Below are 19,549 nucleotides of genomic sequence, written 5' to 3'. Positions count from 1 at the left end.
GGCCGAAGTAATCCTATTTCAGTGTAATAATCCATAATTTGGACCATGAAGCTATAAAATATAAGAAGTTAAACATGTACCATTGTACACAGAGCCTCAGTTTTGCCAAGAATGCAAATACTACCCCATAAAGCATCTTTCTTCTTTTATTTCTCCTGTTATAGTGTGGGTCAGTGGTAGCATTAAAATTAAAATCTGGTGTGTCTCCTTTACACTACGCTTCTACTTCTGTCACTTGAAGAAATTGAAAAAAAAATTGGTTCCCTTGTTTTTCAAGTCTATTAATTTTAATCTTTAGGAATATCAACCTTCATGTCACTGTACAAGATAGTCTGCAGAAAAATATGCAAAACTCCATAAAATTAATTGTTTTTGAGACTGTTTGCACATGCCACTTAAACTATGAATTCTAGCTTAACTGAAGCATCAGGAGCTGACTTTATAGAAATGCCCTTGGAGTAACTACATCATAAAACTAGGTTAAGGAAATACAATAGCAGGAGAAAATTAAGGGCAAAAAAGAAAGCTATTCAAGTGTGGAAATAGTATCTCTAGCTGCTTTTGGATTAAAATTTGAATAAATCTCTTCGGAAGTACTTAACTCTTAAAAGTAACAGGACTCGTTAAGGAGTTGCTTTGCAACAATTCACATGAGAAAGCCACCTGTACTAATTAAGGGGCTGATTCTATTAATATTTACTATAGGCCCTACTGCTATTATATAGTGAATCATTCCACTGAGGTTATTGCTGTGTGGTTTTTGAAAACTACAACACAGATGAGTCAAGATATCTTCTCTGCTCTCTGCCTGGCTATTAATAGCACATTGTTTTCATGACTGTGCAGTATGTAAATCCCTACACTCTGACTTGTTACTGCCCTCAGGACTCACTACTCATATGCCAACAACCAACATGGCTGCCTAAGCTTTTCATTTCAATCTGGTGACAGAATTATACATTAAAAAAAATCCTATTCTAGAGGAACGTTAATTGTAATGCAGTTGTACCACCTGAAAAATGTCTGCTCTTTAGACAATTTGATACAATAAAATCAAGTTTCTTTCTGTTAATTAGAGCTGGACGAAATGTTTTGGATATTTTGACATTTCAGTTATAAGTGGCAAGAAAATTTTGATAGACAAGGTGGGGGAGGAAATATCTTTTATTGGACCAACTTCTGTTGGTGAAAGAGACAAGCGTTCAAGCTTTCAGAGCTCTTCTCAGGAAGAGGTCACTTGAAGAAGAGCTCTGTGTAGGGTTACCAACTTTCTATTTGCATAAAACTGAACACCCTTGCCCCGCTCCTTCCCTGAGGCCCCACCCCTTCCTCTGAGGCCCGCCCCTCCAGGCCCCATCCCCGCTCACTCCTTCCCCGCTCCCTCTGTCGCTCACTCTCCCCCATCCTTGCTTATTTTCACTGGGCTGGGGCATAGGGTTGCGATGTGCAACAGGGTATGGGCTCTGGGCTGGGGGTGCAGGCTCCGGAGTGGGACCAGAATGAAGGGTTCAGAGTGCAGGAGGGAGCTCCAGGCTGGGGCAGAGGGTTGGGCTGTGGGCTCTGGGTGGCACTCACCTCAGGCAGCTCCCAGAAGCGGTGGGCATGTTCGGCTCCTAGGCACTGGGGTGGCCAGGGAGGAGCCACACGCTGCCCCCGTCTGCAGGAACTGCCCCCGCAGCTCCCATTGGCCATGTTCCCAGCCAATGGGAGCTGCGGAGCTGGCACTCTGGGGCAGTGCATGGAGCCTCCCTGGCCACCCCTACACCTAGGAGCCAAACATGCTGGCCGCTTCCGGGAGCCACACAGAACTGGGCAGGCAGCCTGCCTGCCCTGCTGACCAGACTTCTAATGGCTCTGTCAGCCATGCTGAGCAGAGCCGCTGGGGTCCCTTTTTGACCAGGTGTTCTGGTCAAAAACCGGACACATGGCAACCCTATCTCTGTGAAAGCTTGAAAGGTTGTCATTTCACCAACAGAAGTTGGTCCAATAAAATACATTACCTCACCCACTTTGTTTCTCTAATATCCTGGGACCAACATGGCTACAACAATACTACAAACAGAATTTTTTTATAACATTTTTGGTAAAAAGTTTTTTTATTGTTGCACCCTTAAATTATTGTTAAGTTACTGCTGGTGCATTTAAGAAAACAAAATAAACTAAAACACTAAATCCTACATTAGGGCCCAGCCTTGCCATTGGTAGCCTCACTGCAAGATAACATATATTAACATGAGTTTATATATACTTTACATAGTGTGTACAGTTAACAGTAATGTTAACCTCCAGATGTTGGGACTGAATGATATGATTATGGAGTGTCACAGTTTCTGATCACAGTGTAACTTTTGAAATATGTAAGCTTAATATAATAACCCCCTAATGTTTCATAATTTTGCTTTACCTGCTTATTTTTACACTGGTTTTCTGGTTTTGCAGTCCCTGCCTTCAGTTTCTGTTTGAACACTGGGATGAGAGGCGCGGCTTTGATCTCATGACATCTGAAGAGGAGCCATCATATTAACAGCAGGGCACAACCAGCTAGAACCTTTGGTTTGAGGCCCTCTATCACCACCTATCAACAGTGCAATCTTTCTCTAACCTCACCCAGCATCCACACATGCTCTGTTGCTGTAACCCCACCATCTCCTTGTAACCATTGCAACCCAGCTGCTTACTCCCTAGCCAGAAACTCTTTCAACCCCACAACCACCACATCGGGAAACTCAGCAGCCTGCCATCTCCTCCATTAGATGTGGTGAGTGTTAAGAGCTGCCCTCAGGAAACTACTTATAGATTCATAGATTCATAGATACTAAGGTCAGAAGGGACCATTATGATCATCTAGTCCAATCTCATGCACAACACAGGCCACAGAATCTCACCCACCACTACTGCGAAAAACCTCTCACCTATGTCTGAGCTACTGAAGTCCTTAAATAGTGGTTTAAAGACTTCAAGGAGCAGAGAATCCTCCAGCAAGTGACCCGTGCCCCATGCTACAGAGTAACGTGAAAAACCTCCAGGGCCTCTTCCAATCTGCCATGGAGGAAAATTCCTTCCCGACCCCAAATATGGCGATCAGCTAAACCCTGAGCATATGGGCAAGATTCACCAGCCAGATACTACAGAGAATTCTTTCCTGGGTAACTCAGATCCCACCCCATCTAACATCCCATCACAGGCCATCAGGCCTATTTACCATGAATATTTAAAGATCAATTAATTACTTGTACTGCATAACAACAACTTCATTGATCCTACAAACTTATCAACAATGTTGCATATTCTTATATCCCAAGAGATGGAACTCTTTATAGTACCTAACACCTCCTTTCTGTAGGTATGTGTAGATCTTTTATTACATCAGAGAAAACCACATTAAAGAAGAGTTAAAGTTACAAAGTGAAGCACTCAAAATTTTGGAAATGCCAAAATTATCTGGTCCCTTTATGTATATACGTTATGATAGCGTTACAGATCCTAGCGAGCACTCCCTCCCAGCCACCCCCTAGGCCTGCTGTAAAGGGAATGCAAGCCTCTGTGCTCTGGATCCTCCTATATGTGTTAAGTTTCTGGAGCCTGACTCAGTCTGCTACCATTTCTCAGAAATGGGGCTCCACAGAACACCTGCCTTAGCCCCCCAGGACCAGCACTGATTCCAGAGATACCTCAGATATTTAAATACACCCCTATCCCAGAGCTCCATCCCAAAGGTGTGAAGCTTCTAATTTATTGTTCAAGTCTCTCAGGGGACACAGTAGGTGTAAAGCAGTCAGCAGACATATTTTGCTCAGTCTAACACCTTTATGTTCCTTTATACTTAATCATGCAAAGCAAAGGAGAGCACAGAACATACCAAACACTAAACGCATGTCCCTGCCTCAATTCTCTCAACACTCCAGGCATTCTTTGGGCTTGGGTCTGAGTCTCTTGGGTTGCCAAAATCCTTGAGGCCATCTTGGCTCAGGAAAGCAAGTAGGGCCTTGTGCCCCATGCTAGTGCCCTCTTCTTTCTGGAGCCCATTACCCAGTTTCTGTGACCTTGCTCCCTCTTGCCCCATTTTGCTCTTCCTCTGTGGCTACCCCCATTTCTCTGTGTTTCTTTATTTAACCCTTCCCCCCCGCCCCGCCCGGTCAACTGGTCTCTGTTGTTTTAGTCCTGGTAAGTTCCCACTACTCTTACCTTCCCCCTGCCCTTTGGGGGGTGAAGATGGGGGGAAGAGCGGTTAACCTAAAACTGGATTTTCAAGCCCAGTGCTGCTTTTTAGCATTATGAGGTCTAAATACTGTTGCTAACCTTAAGTATTTCCTACTGTTCCTGCCAGGTGTGTATCTGCTATAAGCCCTGTCAGCAATGGTGTATCCACATACGTATAGACACTCATAATACAGCAGTTTTTTCATAATACAACTTTCCAATGTCAATCAGAATTCATAATTTGTACTGATATAGCCCCAATTCATCACAGATGATCTTTAATTAAATGATCACATACTATCTTTTTCTACAGAACCTCAAACTGGTAGTAGTACAAGCGGTTATCCTCTGTGGGGACTGGCTGTTAGAGGGGTAAAAGAGACACATTTTGCCAGTGGGCTCACAGCTGACTACAGAGAAATATGAACCTCATTCCCTCCATTGAGCCTATTCTCCCTCCCCAGCTTCTGTTCCTGTGTCCCTCAACTTTAGGTTTTACTGGAAAACAACAATTCCATATTGCAAAAAAAATTCAAGGTTCTGAAATTTGTTTTCAATCCAATGCAGAACACAAAGGAGACCTTGCAAAAGTTTTTGTGAAACAAAGAAAGGCTCTGATTCACACCAAAGATTTGAACCTGGGTTTCCCACAGTCCAGGCCAGTGCCCTAAGCACGGGGCTAGAGAAAGTGTCAGTTGCTGTTGTTTTGACCACAGTGATCCTAGACCTGAGAAACCTTCCTGATGACATTGTATTTCTATGAAACATTTCTGTTTTGACAAAACAACATTTTTACACTGGAAAAAGTTATCTCAAAAATATTTTGACCAGCCCTATTCAGTCCCTATCCTCTGATCCTACTGTCCCTGTCCCCCTCAGACATATTATTCCCAGCCTGCAACTATCCCTCCTCCTCCCCTCTGCTTCTCATTCCTTTGCACTTCTCTCTCCTCATTGATGTCTACAAATTACTAAGGGAGCAGTGAGAGCACAAGAGAGTCTTGCTCTTTGGTTCTGGTGCCACAACAGCCCTAGAAGACAGGAGGAGCAATGCAACCCTTGCAGCCCTGAGGTGGAGCATGCTCAGTCACTCTCTGGGGATGGAGCATACTCAGTGCATATGAAAACTTAAGTGAATAATACTGCCAGCCTCTATCAAACTTTTATTGAGTATTCACAAACTGCAGTTTTTCAGAGGCTTATAACTTGGGCAAATTTTCATAGGGACAGCAAATGATATACCTCTGACATTAGGGTGACCACCCTGACATATTTCAAGTCCCTGCTCCAAAGCATGGAGGTGCTAGAGCTTCTCAGTGAAATGATTGTAAGAATTTTTTTAACTTGGAAAAAAATAGCATAGGTTTCCTTAGCCTCTTTCTCCGAAATGGCTGAACTGTTTTAGCTGAAACTTTAAATAAATGTCCACCTGAGACAGCCAGCCAGCATGGTAAATTTCAGCTCCAACGGTCTGAGTTTGGCAAAGTTATAGCCAACTGAAAATGGGGTTTTATAATAGGATATGTCCTCCAACCTTAACTATGGGGGGTCACTACCAGCACCTTCAATAGCACAGAACTGTGTGGAGGTGGAGCTCATCAGCAGCAGGATCTCTCATTCTCTGGGCCCAGAAAAATCAGGGGTAAATCCAGAAGCAGGTTTTTCACTCCTCCCCCCCCCCCACTACCAGAGCAGTGAGAAAGTAGGGCTGGTGGACATTTGCTCTTTCCATGCCTCAGAAGGCCAACGAATTGGGGACTAGAGCCAAAGACTGGATTCATTTTCATTTCTCTATTCTCAGAGATTAGGGACTAACATAGAATATGGAAGCAGGACCAACAAGGGAAATCCTGGGTTGTCTGGTGGCCCAGTTTAAGCCAGTGGGGAGAAAAATGGACTGGGCAACTGTTCAGCAATTCTGAACTGTGACAACCAGGGCACACTGTTTGTTACATCCTGCAGTGGCAATTGACAGAGTCCTGACCAAGAGCCGCACTTCCACTCACACAGAACAAGACGCAGAGTTTCAGCTGTGAAAAGCCCCCCAAGATCGGCCAGCGCTTCAGCTCCCAGCTCCAATACTTGAAATCTGGCATTTTCAGACTTACTCCCATCTGCTACTCTGAAACCACACATTCTTGTGGAAGTTAAATAGAAAGCCCTGACAACAAAATGGGTAGTAAAATGTGAAATGCTGTTTTGATTTATATAGACTTTTAAATAAAAATAAAATTAAAAGGAAACTGCTTGTACAAAACTGATATAGATCATGCAATTAAAATTATGCAAATGAAAGAAAAATATACTTGATAAATTCAAACAGTAGAACAATCTGAGAGGATGGACAGTAATGTAACTCTTCTACATAGTGCAAAACTGATTATTCTAACACATCCTTCATCATGTCACTCAATTTTCTATGATTTGCATTAATCCTCAGCCTAAAGGATACAGTTGTGAAAGAATTAGAATAACTCAGTTGGGAACACTAACTCGGAACTGTTATGCAAATTTTTATTTCAGACTCACATTTCCAGGTTATGCATCAGAAACTGTGATTTTGCTTCTGAGCCACAATATAAAAAAAATAAACAGAGAGACAAAGAACTTGCCTAACTTCATTCTGAGCCAACTTTCTTCTGGCGTGTATGATTGAATTTGATTCCTGATATATATATTTTCTCATTTCTCTTTCCTTTTAAAGCATGATGGAATCAATTTTTGCTCACCCTCAGTTTTCAGAAAACTCAAATTCAAATTGAAATAGATGATCAATTTTGGTCTTTCAAAAAAATTTCATTTTCTTTCCTTTCTAAAACTCATTTCTTCTAGGAGTTTCTCTCCATGTTCTTTGCATGGGAGCATGGCCTGCAACAGTGGCTTCTGGCAGAGAAACAAATAATAGTTTCAAAACAGCAGCAGCCTGATCACATGATATGCACAGGGAAGAAAAGGAAGCACTGCCAGGGGCTCAAACGTTGAGATATTTAGAAGGGTGGAAGGGAGGGCAGATAGCATTTGCGGCCCAACACATTTGGGATCTGGGAAACTTGGGAGAGAAATACGTCCCCACTAAACTAAATAGAAAGCTGACCTGGGAGGGAACAGGAGATGCATTGCTATTGGAGGGTCAGCAGAGGGTGCATAAGGGAAAATTGCTGCTAGGGAAAGGGGCAGTACTCTACCCAAGGTCAGTGCCAGTTAGGTTATAAAGCCACCCAAGAGAGGTGAAGTAACTCCTCTCCTTCATGCCACATGGACTGGCTGCCTCTGTCCTCCTCCCTTACCAGTGAAAGGACAGGGGTTTCTGCCAGCAAGGATATGTCAACGCTGCAAAAAAAACCAGCAAAAACAAAACCAACCATGGCAATGAATCTCAGAGGCCATGTCTGCAGATTTGGGCTTGCACCCTGGATCTAAAAAATAACCATGCAGATGTTCAGGCTCGGGCTCTGAGACCCACCCTACTCCCTGGACTTCCTAGCCCAAGCTGCAGTCTGAGCTGGAATGTTTACACAGCTATTTTTAGTGCGGGAGTGTGAGCCCTAATCTGCAGCCCTGGGCCCTGAGATTTGCTGTTTTGGGTTTTGTTTTCTGAACATACCCTAAGTTTCTCTGTTCCTAGGCCCCTGTCTGCTAGCATAGACCATTCAGGACTCCCTATCTTCTGTGCATTTGCTGGGGACGGGGGAAGCAGTGAAGGAGGGGAGGAAAAAATCACTATGGTAGGCAGATTTCCTTCTAGGACTATGTCCTCCGACTTCCAGACATCTTAGAGGCGCAGGAGCAATCTGTTCCTCTCGCTAAACCAGACGTTTGCTTTTCAAAGGTGCTTCAGCTCCTCTCCCACTTTGTAGGTGAATGTACACACACACACAAACCTGATCTCCTTCCACATCAATTTTATATCATTATAACATGAGTGTGATGAAATTAGTTCAGTTAGAGAATGTACATTAGAGAAGAATCAGGCCCTATATATCTATAAGTAAGCGTGTACACATGTACTCACTCACCACTAGATATGTATGCATACACAGTCACTACACTCCCCGCCCCGCACCCCTGTACGTGGTATTGAATGCTGTAGCTCTCTTACTGGGGGCCTGGTTGTTCTGCTCGTGCATGGCTCTCTGCTTTGCCAGCCCTTGCTCCCTGCCCTAAGCTCTGAGTGCCAAGAGGTGCTTTCCTGGCTTTTCCTGCCTCCCTGCTTGAGGGAGTCTCTTGGGAGGGGCACTGCTGCTCTTTAAATGCCTTCGTGTTACACTGCCTGTGGTTTTTTAATATCTTTTTTCATGCAGTGCACGCCCCTGGAGTGGATAATGGTGTTGCTGATGCTCTCTCAATTTCAGGATGACTGATTCCGGGAACTTGACCCACTGGCCAGCAGGGATCCATGGGTGATGTCCCAACAACTATGGGACCTTGGCTTATGACAGCTGTGGGACTAGTTGAGGACACAGTGTTATCTCAGACTCTGAGGTCCTATAAGGAGTTTGTGGAATTTAGGGCACATGAAGGACTTTATTGTGGATGGACCATCCCCACGCACCTGGTGGTGCGATATGTGGTGCCTTTGATTCACCACGGGCTGGCTCCCTCCACTATCTCTGGCCGGTTAGTGGGCCTGTCCTACTGGAGTAGGTTGGTGGGTTTCCCAGACCCATACGGGCATTTCATTGTATGGAAACTCTGACAAGGGTGGTCCAGCAGGAGTGGATGCTAGAGACAGAAACCCAAAACAGAAACAGGAAACCCATGACAGAGCTGTCAAAGGCTCTGCTGTGGGTCTACAGCTGTCAGAGGGAGGCCATGTTATTTAAAGCAGCATTTGTTGTTGCCTTCTTTGGTGCTTTTAGAGCGAGTGAACTGGTGCCTTATGGCAGCTGTGGATAGGTCCCAGCATGCATTAAAAGTAACCAATGTGCAACTGGCTGCAGGACTGGTGTCCCTGTGCTGAAGGTACTCAGAAACAGACAAAAAGGGAAGGGGGGCTTATGTGGTGTTCAAGAAATGTGCAGATGAGTGCTTATGCCTTCTAAAGGTGATTAGAACTCTACTAAAAACCTCAGGCCAGCATCTGGGCCTGCTGTTCACACATGGTGAAGGCAGCTGCTGAGAAACACCTTGCGCTTCTGAGGTCTTGACCGGGATAAATTTGGTACTCATTCTTTTAGGATCAGGGCAGTGATGTCAGTGGCTGCAGAGGGTTTTGGCCAATGACAGGTGGAGGCAATAGGGCACTGGAAATCAAGGTCTTACAGGACTTATGTCCGCACCAAGGAAAAGATGGCAGGGAAGGGCGAAATGTAACTACCCCAATGTGCTTGTTTGTTTCAGAAGCTACCCAGAGCGTACGCAACATTTGGATTTGCGGGCACTGTGTAGTGCATTGGGCAGCTAGGACGGCAGCCGGAGCTCAGCTGCACTTAAGGGCTCAAGCTATTCACATCCAGAGGAGACATGCAGTGGGATCAGCTCATACCACTTTTGCACTCATAGACAGGGAAGGGCTGGGAGCCTACGTGGACAAGGCTAGAAAGCAAGTAAAGAGGGAGGTCACCAAGCTATTCCTGGAGATCCGGAGTTCAGTGATACAGCACAGGGACATCTGTTTACAAACAGCTGGAAGTTCTCAGGGATGATGGCGTACATTTATTAGATGGAAGTGCTAACATACGGCTATGGAATGTAAGGGCATATATTGGGCAGGTGTTATGACACCATGTGGTGTGGTTGGGTGTGGGAGCGGCTAAGATAGTCACCGGCACCCCCTGTGGCCAGTTTCCAGTGAAGATAAGAGAATAAAATGAGTGGATCCCAGAGAGTAAAGATCTGGGACTTTGGTGATGGACCATGGGTGAGACCTTGTGGCCTTCGTGGGACCAGGTCCCCACTCTGATGCACCCTCTATCCCTCTTGCATGGGACAGGGTGCTAGGACTCAGAGAGATGAGTCCTGGAGGGTAAGCTGAGGAGAGTCTATCCCAAGCTATGGGTTATGTGATAAGGAGTCCTGTAACTCCCGCACTGGTATCAATTAAATGCCTGGTATAGGAGAGTATGTGTGATGGAGGAGTAGCGCCCCCTTCCCTTTATTAATGTTTAATAAAAGTTGAGGCCTTCCACTTAATTCCATGCATGTGTCTGTCCTCATTTTGCTGCTGTGTCCACATCAAATGTGTGTGTGTAAATACACACACACACCATATATGGTATTCATGTTATAAATCATTGAGCCATACATTTATACTGCTCCCAATGTTCATTATTTTCATGAGTCTAATGGTATTTGTTTTTTTAAATCCCCAGTTCCGGGAGTCAAATGATTATGTGAAAATCTCAACTTCCTTTTAAAAAACAAGTTTCCTTCATGGTTGCAGAAGAAAGTTTGAAAACATGAACCAAGGGATTCTAAAAGCTCTGAAACCAGAATACAAATAACTAGAGGGTTGCACACTTTGTTGCTTCTGTAGGCTAAGTGCAGTAACCACACCAAGGCTCCCTTGCATTCCTCCATTCCCCTCCCAAGCTCCCTGTGTGCCACTCCCCCAACCCCCTCTATTTCAGGGACTCCTTGCAACCACCCACTCATTCCAGGGGCTCTGAGTGCCCCTCATCTCCACCTTCCCCCCTCATTTCTCCCCATACCCCTAATTCTCCCTTTCTTGACCAGGCCAGGGGCTCTATGTGCCCCCCACCCCCACCACATGCCAAGGATACTGTGTCCCCCATGTCCCCCACCCCCATATCATTGTGCCTTCTTTCTCCCCATGCCAGGTGCTCTGTGTGTATCCCATTCTTTTTCTGTCTGGAGAGAAGTCTTCCAGGGTGTCAGCGTTTTTAAGCTGTATTCAGAAGATGGGCAGAACTGAGATGGGGGGTGTTATGCTAAAGGTGCTAAGGGTCATCATCAACTGCTTCTTTGACCTCTAGATAATTACAGACCTGATTAAAGCTGGTGAGTCTGTTAACCAGATGCTAGGGGTTCTGTGTGTCCCCCATTTTCACCTTTTAATTTTTCCAATTTTCACCAAAATCAGTAGGGTTCTGTCTATAAATACCTAGAACATTTCCTGAAATTTTCAAAATTATCAGATTCAGGGTTCAATTACATTGCAGACAAACAAAGACGCAGACAGTCAGAGAAATACACTTAGCTGAGTGTCCTTGTTCGCTTGGCCAGAAAGAACCCCAAAATGTATTATATTTTTTAAAATCTCATTATTTTGAGCCAATGTTGTGATTTTTTGGAGGCCTGAAATCATGATGTTTGAATGCTTGGAGTTGCCACATATCTTGGACAGCCTCATCTGCTTGCTAATCTATCCCAACATGGGAGATGTGTAACATTCCAAACTTCGAACAGCTTTAGACAGTTGACATTAAAATAAAACTAACCTGCTACAAATGTGTTTCCTATTTTCTCCCCACATTTGTGTTTCTTTCTACACTCCTTCCCTTAAGAAAAGCCCAATTTCCAGAATGAACAATATTTTAGTCCTGGACTAGTTATACAAGCAGTCAACTCCACTAAGTGAGAGGTTCTGTGGAAAGTACTCAAATGGTATGGTTTTAGCAGCAGGCTGATTCAAATACGGCAGAATCTGTATAGCATAGCTTGGTGTGCAGTGAGAGTCAGTGGTAAGCTGACTGAGTGGTTTGAAATGAAACCTGGAGTTAAACAGGGATGCATACTCTGTTCAATACGTTTTGCTTTATATTTAGAAAACATCTTGTCCAACTCCCTAAGTAACATTGATGGAGGCTGATGATATTGGAGCAAATTATCTATCATCTTAACTTCACAAAAAATATCATAATGATAATGTCTACAGAGGAATACAACCAAAAAGCATTGGACAATCTGTATACAACAGCCAAACAATGGAGATTAAAACTGGATGAACAAAAGGTAAGAATAACAGAAATATCAAAAATCAAGAAACAGGCTAAATTAGTAATTTATGATATAGATGTCACACAAGTAGACAGCTTCTGCTTATTTGGGTTCCATCATAACACATGGCAGTCACTGTGATGAAGATATCATCAAGTGGATAGTTATTGCAGCAGAACATTTGTATGCTTGAATAAAAAATGTTTGGAATTTCCAGTCAGTGTCTATGACACCTAAAACCAAATTATATATTCCATTCCCTTATGGTTGTGAAACATGGGTGCCTACAAAGCATCCGGAACAAAAGCTGCAAACATTTGAAAAGAAGTGCCTGTGCCATATTCTAGGCATGACAAGGCTAGATAGACTAAGAAATGACAACATCCGTAAAAGACTGAAAGCATAGTGTGTAACTACAACCATCAAAAGCCGCCAACTGCAATGGTTTGGCCGTGTTGCTAGGACAACTCCATACCTATTGCCTAAAATTGATCGCTATGGAAGAGATACTCCTGGGGGAATTCTGCACCACTGCACAAGCACAGAATTAATGTCCCCTACAGATTTCCTCCCGACACATAACAATTTATCCTGACCGGTAGGTAAAGGGAAACTGCAATTACACTTTTCTCCCACCAGGGGCTGATATGATGCCAGAAGAGAGGGCAGCTTGCTCACAGGCCAGAGCAGCTAGCTGCAGAGAGGTAGGGGGCAGAGGCTGCCTTCCTCACAGTGTCCTGCCTGCAGGGCTAGGTAAGGAGGCGTGGGATATGGCAGGGAGGGGGCGGACAGACCAAGGCACACAGGGCTGGTGTGGGGGGGTTGCACATACTGGGGTTCAGAAGGGTTAGTGAGAGTACAGACTGGGATGGGGGCACAAGAACTAGTGGGATGACAACATTGAGCCAGGGGCTGAATGGGGGTGGGAGGGTGCAGGGCCACATGGGGATATGTGCAGATATGCCTGGCTGAATGGGAGAGGCTAGGGGTCAGCCAGGGTCTGCATGGGGGAGGCTCCCCAATTCCCTAACAATCCCCCCACAAAAAAAACCTGTTCCATACTTCTCCCACCCACACCCAACAACCCTCCAGGTTCACTGCCAGGCTCCTTCCCAGCAATTACTTCCCTCTCCCACGGCTCCTTTGTTACCCTTGACTCCCCCATGTCTTTGCACTGCTTCTGAGGGGTGTGGGAAATACAGTTCTGTGCTGTAGTTTAAATGAATTATTACTCAAAAGTTCTGCATTAATAGGCCTAGTAAGGAATCTATTTGTCAAAAAACATTTCTTGAATCTTTTTTTGTTGTCTGTATTGTTACAGAGATACTTGCTGACAGGTATTTTGAAATAAACTACCAAAATAATTGAAACTGGCATGATTATATTGTGTTACTTTGACAGGTAAAATATGCAGAATTTTAATACTGTGTGCAGGATTTTTAATTTCTTGGCACAGAATTCTCCCAGGAGTAAATAGCATGGTGAGAGAGACCGTGGACATCCAAGGAGACAGTGGTATAACAGTATATAAAACCATCCAGGGAACCCACCGAATTTGCCCAATTGCTGGCTCAAAATAGATGCAGATGGAATCTGCTCATAACTTTGGCCCTACCCAACCTTGGTTTTGGAAAAAGGAGATGAGGGTGATGAATGGAAGTGGGACGGAGTAGGGAGGAGGGCTTTGACACTTGTACACCCAATAACTATTTTTGCTAGTGAAAATAATGAAAATTCATGTTGTGTCAAGTTTGTACATTCTTTTATATAGACCTTTCTCATTTTACCACAAAAATATGGGAAGCAAAAAGGGAAAATATCATACCCCCTCTTCACCTTCTAATGAACTTGTGTCCAACATGTCAACAGAAAACTTCATATTTGAGATTACTACTAAAGGTAGCATACTGTGCACTGTGAAAACTAGACACACCCTCTAACAAAGATTTAAAGAACACTGAACTGCTAGTATCACTGTTATTATTTAACACAATAAATCTTGTTCTGATGGCAGCAAACAATAGGATTTGATCAGTGTTTGATTATTTCAGTTTGCATTTTTTCTCAACAATAGGAAATATAAGGAAGCACTGCAAATCAGCAGAGAGACTTAGGCGTACTCTTTATTACAGAAGAGGATGTCATTATTATACTGGCTGAGTCTTGGAATGTAGTGCTACTAGTTTGTGACCAAAAAAAATAAATCATGTCCTGAACATGACTCTGACCCCTTTAAATTTAACATTCTCTTCCTCAGTGAATTTGTTCAGGCCCAAACTAATACAAGTGGCTATCCACTGCTGTTATAAGTTAATTTATTCCCCAATGATAAACAGAAGTGAAACTGCAGAAATGTTCAATGTAACTTTCGGGAGTAAACTTAATCCCTTTTTATTCTTTATTATTATATTGACTTCTACAAAAGTTTTGGAGATAATATTAAAAGCTGCATTGTATCTTTTCTTGATGACATGTACGTATACATATGGGACTGAATTCTAAATGTGCTAGAAAAAAGCAACCACTTAAGACATCAAGGGAGAAATGGCATTTACGGGTCAAAGTTCTCTATTTCTAACCTTATAAAGGGCTCTATAACCTAGTTATTAGTTGGTACTGAAAGCTCTACAGTCAGAGCATATTATATTAATTCAGTTTATAATTTCATATATCTAATGATACCAGACCATAATCATCATAGATTATCAAATACCATAATCAAATTAGCACTAAACTGTTAGGTGAAATTAAAGGTCAGAACTTAGTTAACTATGTGGTATATTCAGATATGGAGGTAATATTCATGTGACTGGAAGTATTTGCATCAACAGACTATAGTCTACTGTCTGCTTTAACGTCTGCTCCTGTGGAACTTTTTCATGTTAGAATAAAAATGTGCTTCGTCTTTATGCTTACAGACCAACTCGTAAATTCTGAGCTTGAATTTTTGAAGTAAATCAAATTATTTTTACTATTTTTCAAGTCCTTTCTAAGTGACTAATGCTGTTTTGTAATGCATTATTTCTAGTTTACTATAGTGTATCTAGGAACTTTTCATTGAATGCTGAACAAATTAGTTAAAAGAAATACTAAAAGATTCCTTGGAGTTTCTATTGACTAATAACCAAAGCAAAGGTTTTCAGAAATGCTGAGGAGATTTAGGAATACAAGTTTTTAATAAATATAAGGAACAAGGGAAGCGTTAACAGCTACTAGAAACCTGCAAATGGAATCTCCGTCTCAGCTGAAACATTGTGTGGAAATACAGAAGACACACAAGAAAAATGCGGTGTCGTTGCAGTTATTTTTTCAGCTGTAACAAACAAGTCCCCTTCTGTTTTAAATTTTAAATGAACACACCAGTCATGTATCACTGTATTATTTCTGCAGACCATGTCCCTTGCAATAGCTATACATTCAACTTTCAGACTTTCTTCTTGTACTGATGTCAAGAATTCTGTACCTAATCTGTTGCCCGTATTGTAGGCTGATAAACTAGGAGGTCAGGATGAAGAGAAATAGTAACACAACCGCTCCCCCATAAAACAACCTAACTTCTTCACTGGACCACACAGCCTTCCCTTAGAGACTAAACAAATCCAGTGATCCATGGAGAAGTTTTTCACAGGCCTCCAAAATTAATGAGAGAATGGCTGTCCGCGCCACTAACTATTGTAGAATATAAGGCAATCAAAATTCTGCATTATGTAGGAGTCTAGAAAAGAAAACACAGTTCTAGAATTCAACAGATTTTGTGTTTCCTAAATCAATGCAGATAAAGCTAGGTAAGTGCAGATAATCAAGTAAGAAATAGGCTCTGTCCAGCGGTGCTGGAACAATTTGTATAGTGGAGGTGCCAGGAGACACTGAACCATGACGGAAACCACTTCAAGCCACGGGGTGCAGCAACACTCCCAGCATCCCTAGTTCCAGCACATATGGGTCTATCTGTTTTTTAGTGAATGCATTGCTGCATCTAACTTTTTGAATTTCATCAAGAACACTGAGTGAGAATTACTACACAGAAAAAAACCCAAAGGAATAAAGAGCAGGACTATTGAAATGAAACTATATTAGCCATGTTTCAGAGTAACAGCCGTGTTAGTCTGTATTCACAAAAAGAAAAGGAGTACTTGTGGCACCCTAGAGACTAACCAATTTATTTGAGCATAAGCTTTCGTGAGCTACAGCTCACTTCACCGGATGCATACTGTGGAAAATACAGAAGATGTTTTTATACACACAAACCATGAAAAAATGGGTGATTATCACTCCAAAAGGTTTTCTCTCCCCCCCCCCCCCCACTCTCCTGCTGGTAATAGCTTATCTAAAGTGATCACTCTCCTTACAATGTGTATGATAATCAAGGTGGGCCATTTCCAGCACAAATCCAGGTTTTCTCCCCCCCCCCCAACCCACTCTCCTGTTGGTAATAATTAGCCATGCGACCATCTTTATAAAAAGATACTTCATGGCACTGAGTCATTGTTAATAAACCAACAATCACAGGAGAGGACACCTTGCATTTCGGAATAGGGCTTGAAGATCAGAAAGGTGGGAAATCTAGAAAAGAAATCTGCTAGCTTCACACTCTTTGGAATTTAAGGCCCATGGAATATGTATAACCCAAGGCAGTTATACATGTTCCTAACAAATACCTAAGCAGTAAGGCCATTTCCTCACTTACAGTTATAAAGCCATGCAGAAAGTTTCCCCTATGAGTCATCACATTTACAATAATATAAATGATTTTACCTGTAATAAACACGTAGCGTCTGAATTTCTTCTTCTAGGTTTTTATTCTGTTGAACAGCAGTCTCTCGCTCTTGTTGCATAGCTAGCAACTTTGCCTGCAAATAGATAGGTGATAATTATTTAAGAGAAGACTGTGCTGTTTTAAGCACAATGAAAAAAATACAGCAATCCTTTATGAATGTTAATTTCAGCTCTGTTGTAGGTTTGATTATACACAAAACCGTAGTCCTCTGTAATATTACCCATTTGTTCATTATTACAACATTCTTATTTAGTTGGTATACTATTGTAATTGTTTGTAAGTATTGACATCTTTCAGTTGGTAATGTTCTAAACAAATTTCCCTACTTTTCCCTTCTGCTTTTCTATATTCCCAGTTCCCATATTAATTTCTTCTTCAATTTTATCCAGCTGTTTGCCAACAAATATATTTACATGGTATTCAGAATGCTAAATCTTGAACTAAAGTACTGTTGTTAGAGTGCTAAGTAAGGGTATTGACCAGTTCCTGTAATTGTCTGAGAAGAGGTATGGAGAAATAAGTGCACGTATGTTTAATATAGGACCATAGCTTAATCACTTTGAATATTTAAAAATCTAGTACTAATAGTGATTTAGGACTCCCCAGAGTACTCAGGTTTCATATCATTTATTTAATATCTCACAGGATGATTAACTGATTTAACTACAAATAAGACTGGGCTTGCATTAGGCAGGGTTCCCTACCATTCAATATATTTTTTATTATATTGTACATTATACAGCTACTGCAGATCAACCAATTACCAGAAGTCATAGGACATAAAACCCAAAAGGGTGTGTGTGCAACTCCTCAGTGTACTACTATGTGTGAATTCTGTCAGTGTCCCTGGCCTTGCACCCACCAACTCTCTGAGGCTACAAAAAAAAAAGTCTTGGTGAATTCCAGACACAATAGATGAGCTGTGCATACATAGAGTGGAAGGATATGTTTCAGGCACTGGACTGGGACTCAGTAGATCTAGGTCTGCCAGACTCACTGTATGACCTTGAGCAACTCAATCTCTCTGTGCATCAATTTCCCATCTGTAAAAATGGGGATAATAATACTTCCTTTCATCCCCCTTTCTTTTGTGTATTTAGACTGCAGCTCTTCAGGACAGGCACTGTCTTTTAATATTTATATGTACAGTGCACAGCAGAGAGAGGCCCTGATATCAGTTGAACCTCTAGGTGCTACTGTAATATAAACAAATTATAATAAGCTGTTAAGAGAACAACAAGCACAGACTATTTTACTACACACATGGTCTCTTTTAGCCTTGAAAGTGAAGCATATTAATGCTTAACCTCTCAGTAACACTGATTTAGAGTGCCTGATGCTGAACGGCAATGCACTTTGCATGAGCACTTGGAGTTGGCAAGCCCTAACTCGTGGCACTAAGAGGTTAAAGTACTCTCCAGGTGAGCTGTTTAAGTCCTGAGCCTGGTGCTGCTTACAGCTTTGCAAAGAGAACTCACAGAACACAAGAATGTTAGCCAAACTAAGTGATTTTCTATAATTATACCGTACTGTCGGTGAAACAACATACTTAAAAATTGGAAAAAACATGCTCAAATCAAAGTAGGTGGTTTGTTCTAGAGGCCAATAATTAACATCCTTGCCAATTTTCAGTGTACTGTGAAGTGTGATTGAAATGGTAGACTGGAAGGAAATGTTTGCAGCAGACACACCTACGCACAGAGAGATTAACGGCTAGTCTCTTTAGGGAAGTATACAAAAAAGTACACCTACCATTCAAGTCACGCTTTTCAGGACAAAGTTCAGAAGACATTGGGGCTTGAGACTCTTATTTATGCCAACTTTGTACCAGTCTAACTCCACTGATTTCATTGGAGTTTCACCTGATTTACACCAGCATAAATGAGAGGAGAATCCAGCTCACTAGACTCAATATAGTCAAAAACAACAAAAACAGAAAAGTAATAGGCATGTTGCCAATCTTCTCGCATGTGATTTGTGGGGGTGGATAACAAAAAATTTCAGCCTGGGTATGTGATCATGACAGGGAAGGAGGACTCAGCTGGGAGTGGGGTGAGAGAGAAGGCAAGAGCAAGCACCAAGCAGTGAGGGTACTTCTCTGGGATGTGGGAGACCGGTTCAAGTTCTTGCTCCAGCTATTCTGGGGTGGTCTTTCTCCTCAATTGCACCTGATGGAGCTATTCCACTCGTATAAGTAATCAAACATTCAGCAGGCCAGGGAAAGACTGATTCTATAGCTCTATGGTTACAGCACTCACCTAGGATGTGGGAGAGGTGGGTTCAAGTCCTTGTTCTGACTAATTTGGAGATTATATAGTGGAAGAGAAAGTCCTGAAGATTGTTTCAGTAGTGGAGAGGCTCAACTGTTTACGCTTGGTACAGCTGTGGGGTGATGAGGGCATATGAGTCTAAGCTACCTTTCTACTCCCTCAATCCTGAGCTAAATGAAAATTGGCAGCACATAGCCAGCAGAGAATTGCCCTGCATTACAGATACTCCCTTTTTGGCCTAGGTGTGCTGGCTCCATGCCCTGCACCCACTGTCCCCCCCTAAGATGTGGGGGTGCACTGCATTTATACTCCACTAGCAGAAGGTCTATTAAGGGCCAAACGCTAGTATAGGGATTTAGACCTCTCTCACAACAGATCTAAGCAGAAATAGAGCTAGAGCTGG

The 19,549-nt window shown here is 42.6% G+C and overlaps 1 protein-coding gene across 10 annotated transcripts in view; it reads right to left on the bottom strand.

Annotated features, from left to right (window-relative positions):
* The window catches only part of MIPOL1 (mirror-image polydactyly 1), a 288,733-nt gene that overhangs the window by 56,875 nt on the left and 212,309 nt on the right, over window positions 1–19,549 (bottom strand). For all 10 annotated transcript variants that reach the window (XM_073349059.1, XM_073349064.1, XM_073349060.1 and 7 more), the window contains one exon: window positions 16,855–16,949. In XM_073349059.1, coding sequence (XP_073205160.1) covers window positions 16,855–16,949 — 95 coding nt within the window. The remainder of the gene's footprint in view (window positions 1–16,854; window positions 16,950–19,549) is intronic.

This window comes from Lepidochelys kempii, chromosome 6, assembly GCF_965140265.1.
Source record: "Lepidochelys kempii isolate rLepKem1 chromosome 6, rLepKem1.hap2, whole genome shotgun sequence".
Lineage (NCBI taxonomy): Eukaryota > Metazoa > Chordata > Testudines > Cheloniidae > Lepidochelys > Lepidochelys kempii.
Note: the sequence above shows the minus strand (reverse complement) of the source record. Positions and strands in the feature narration are given on the sequence as shown.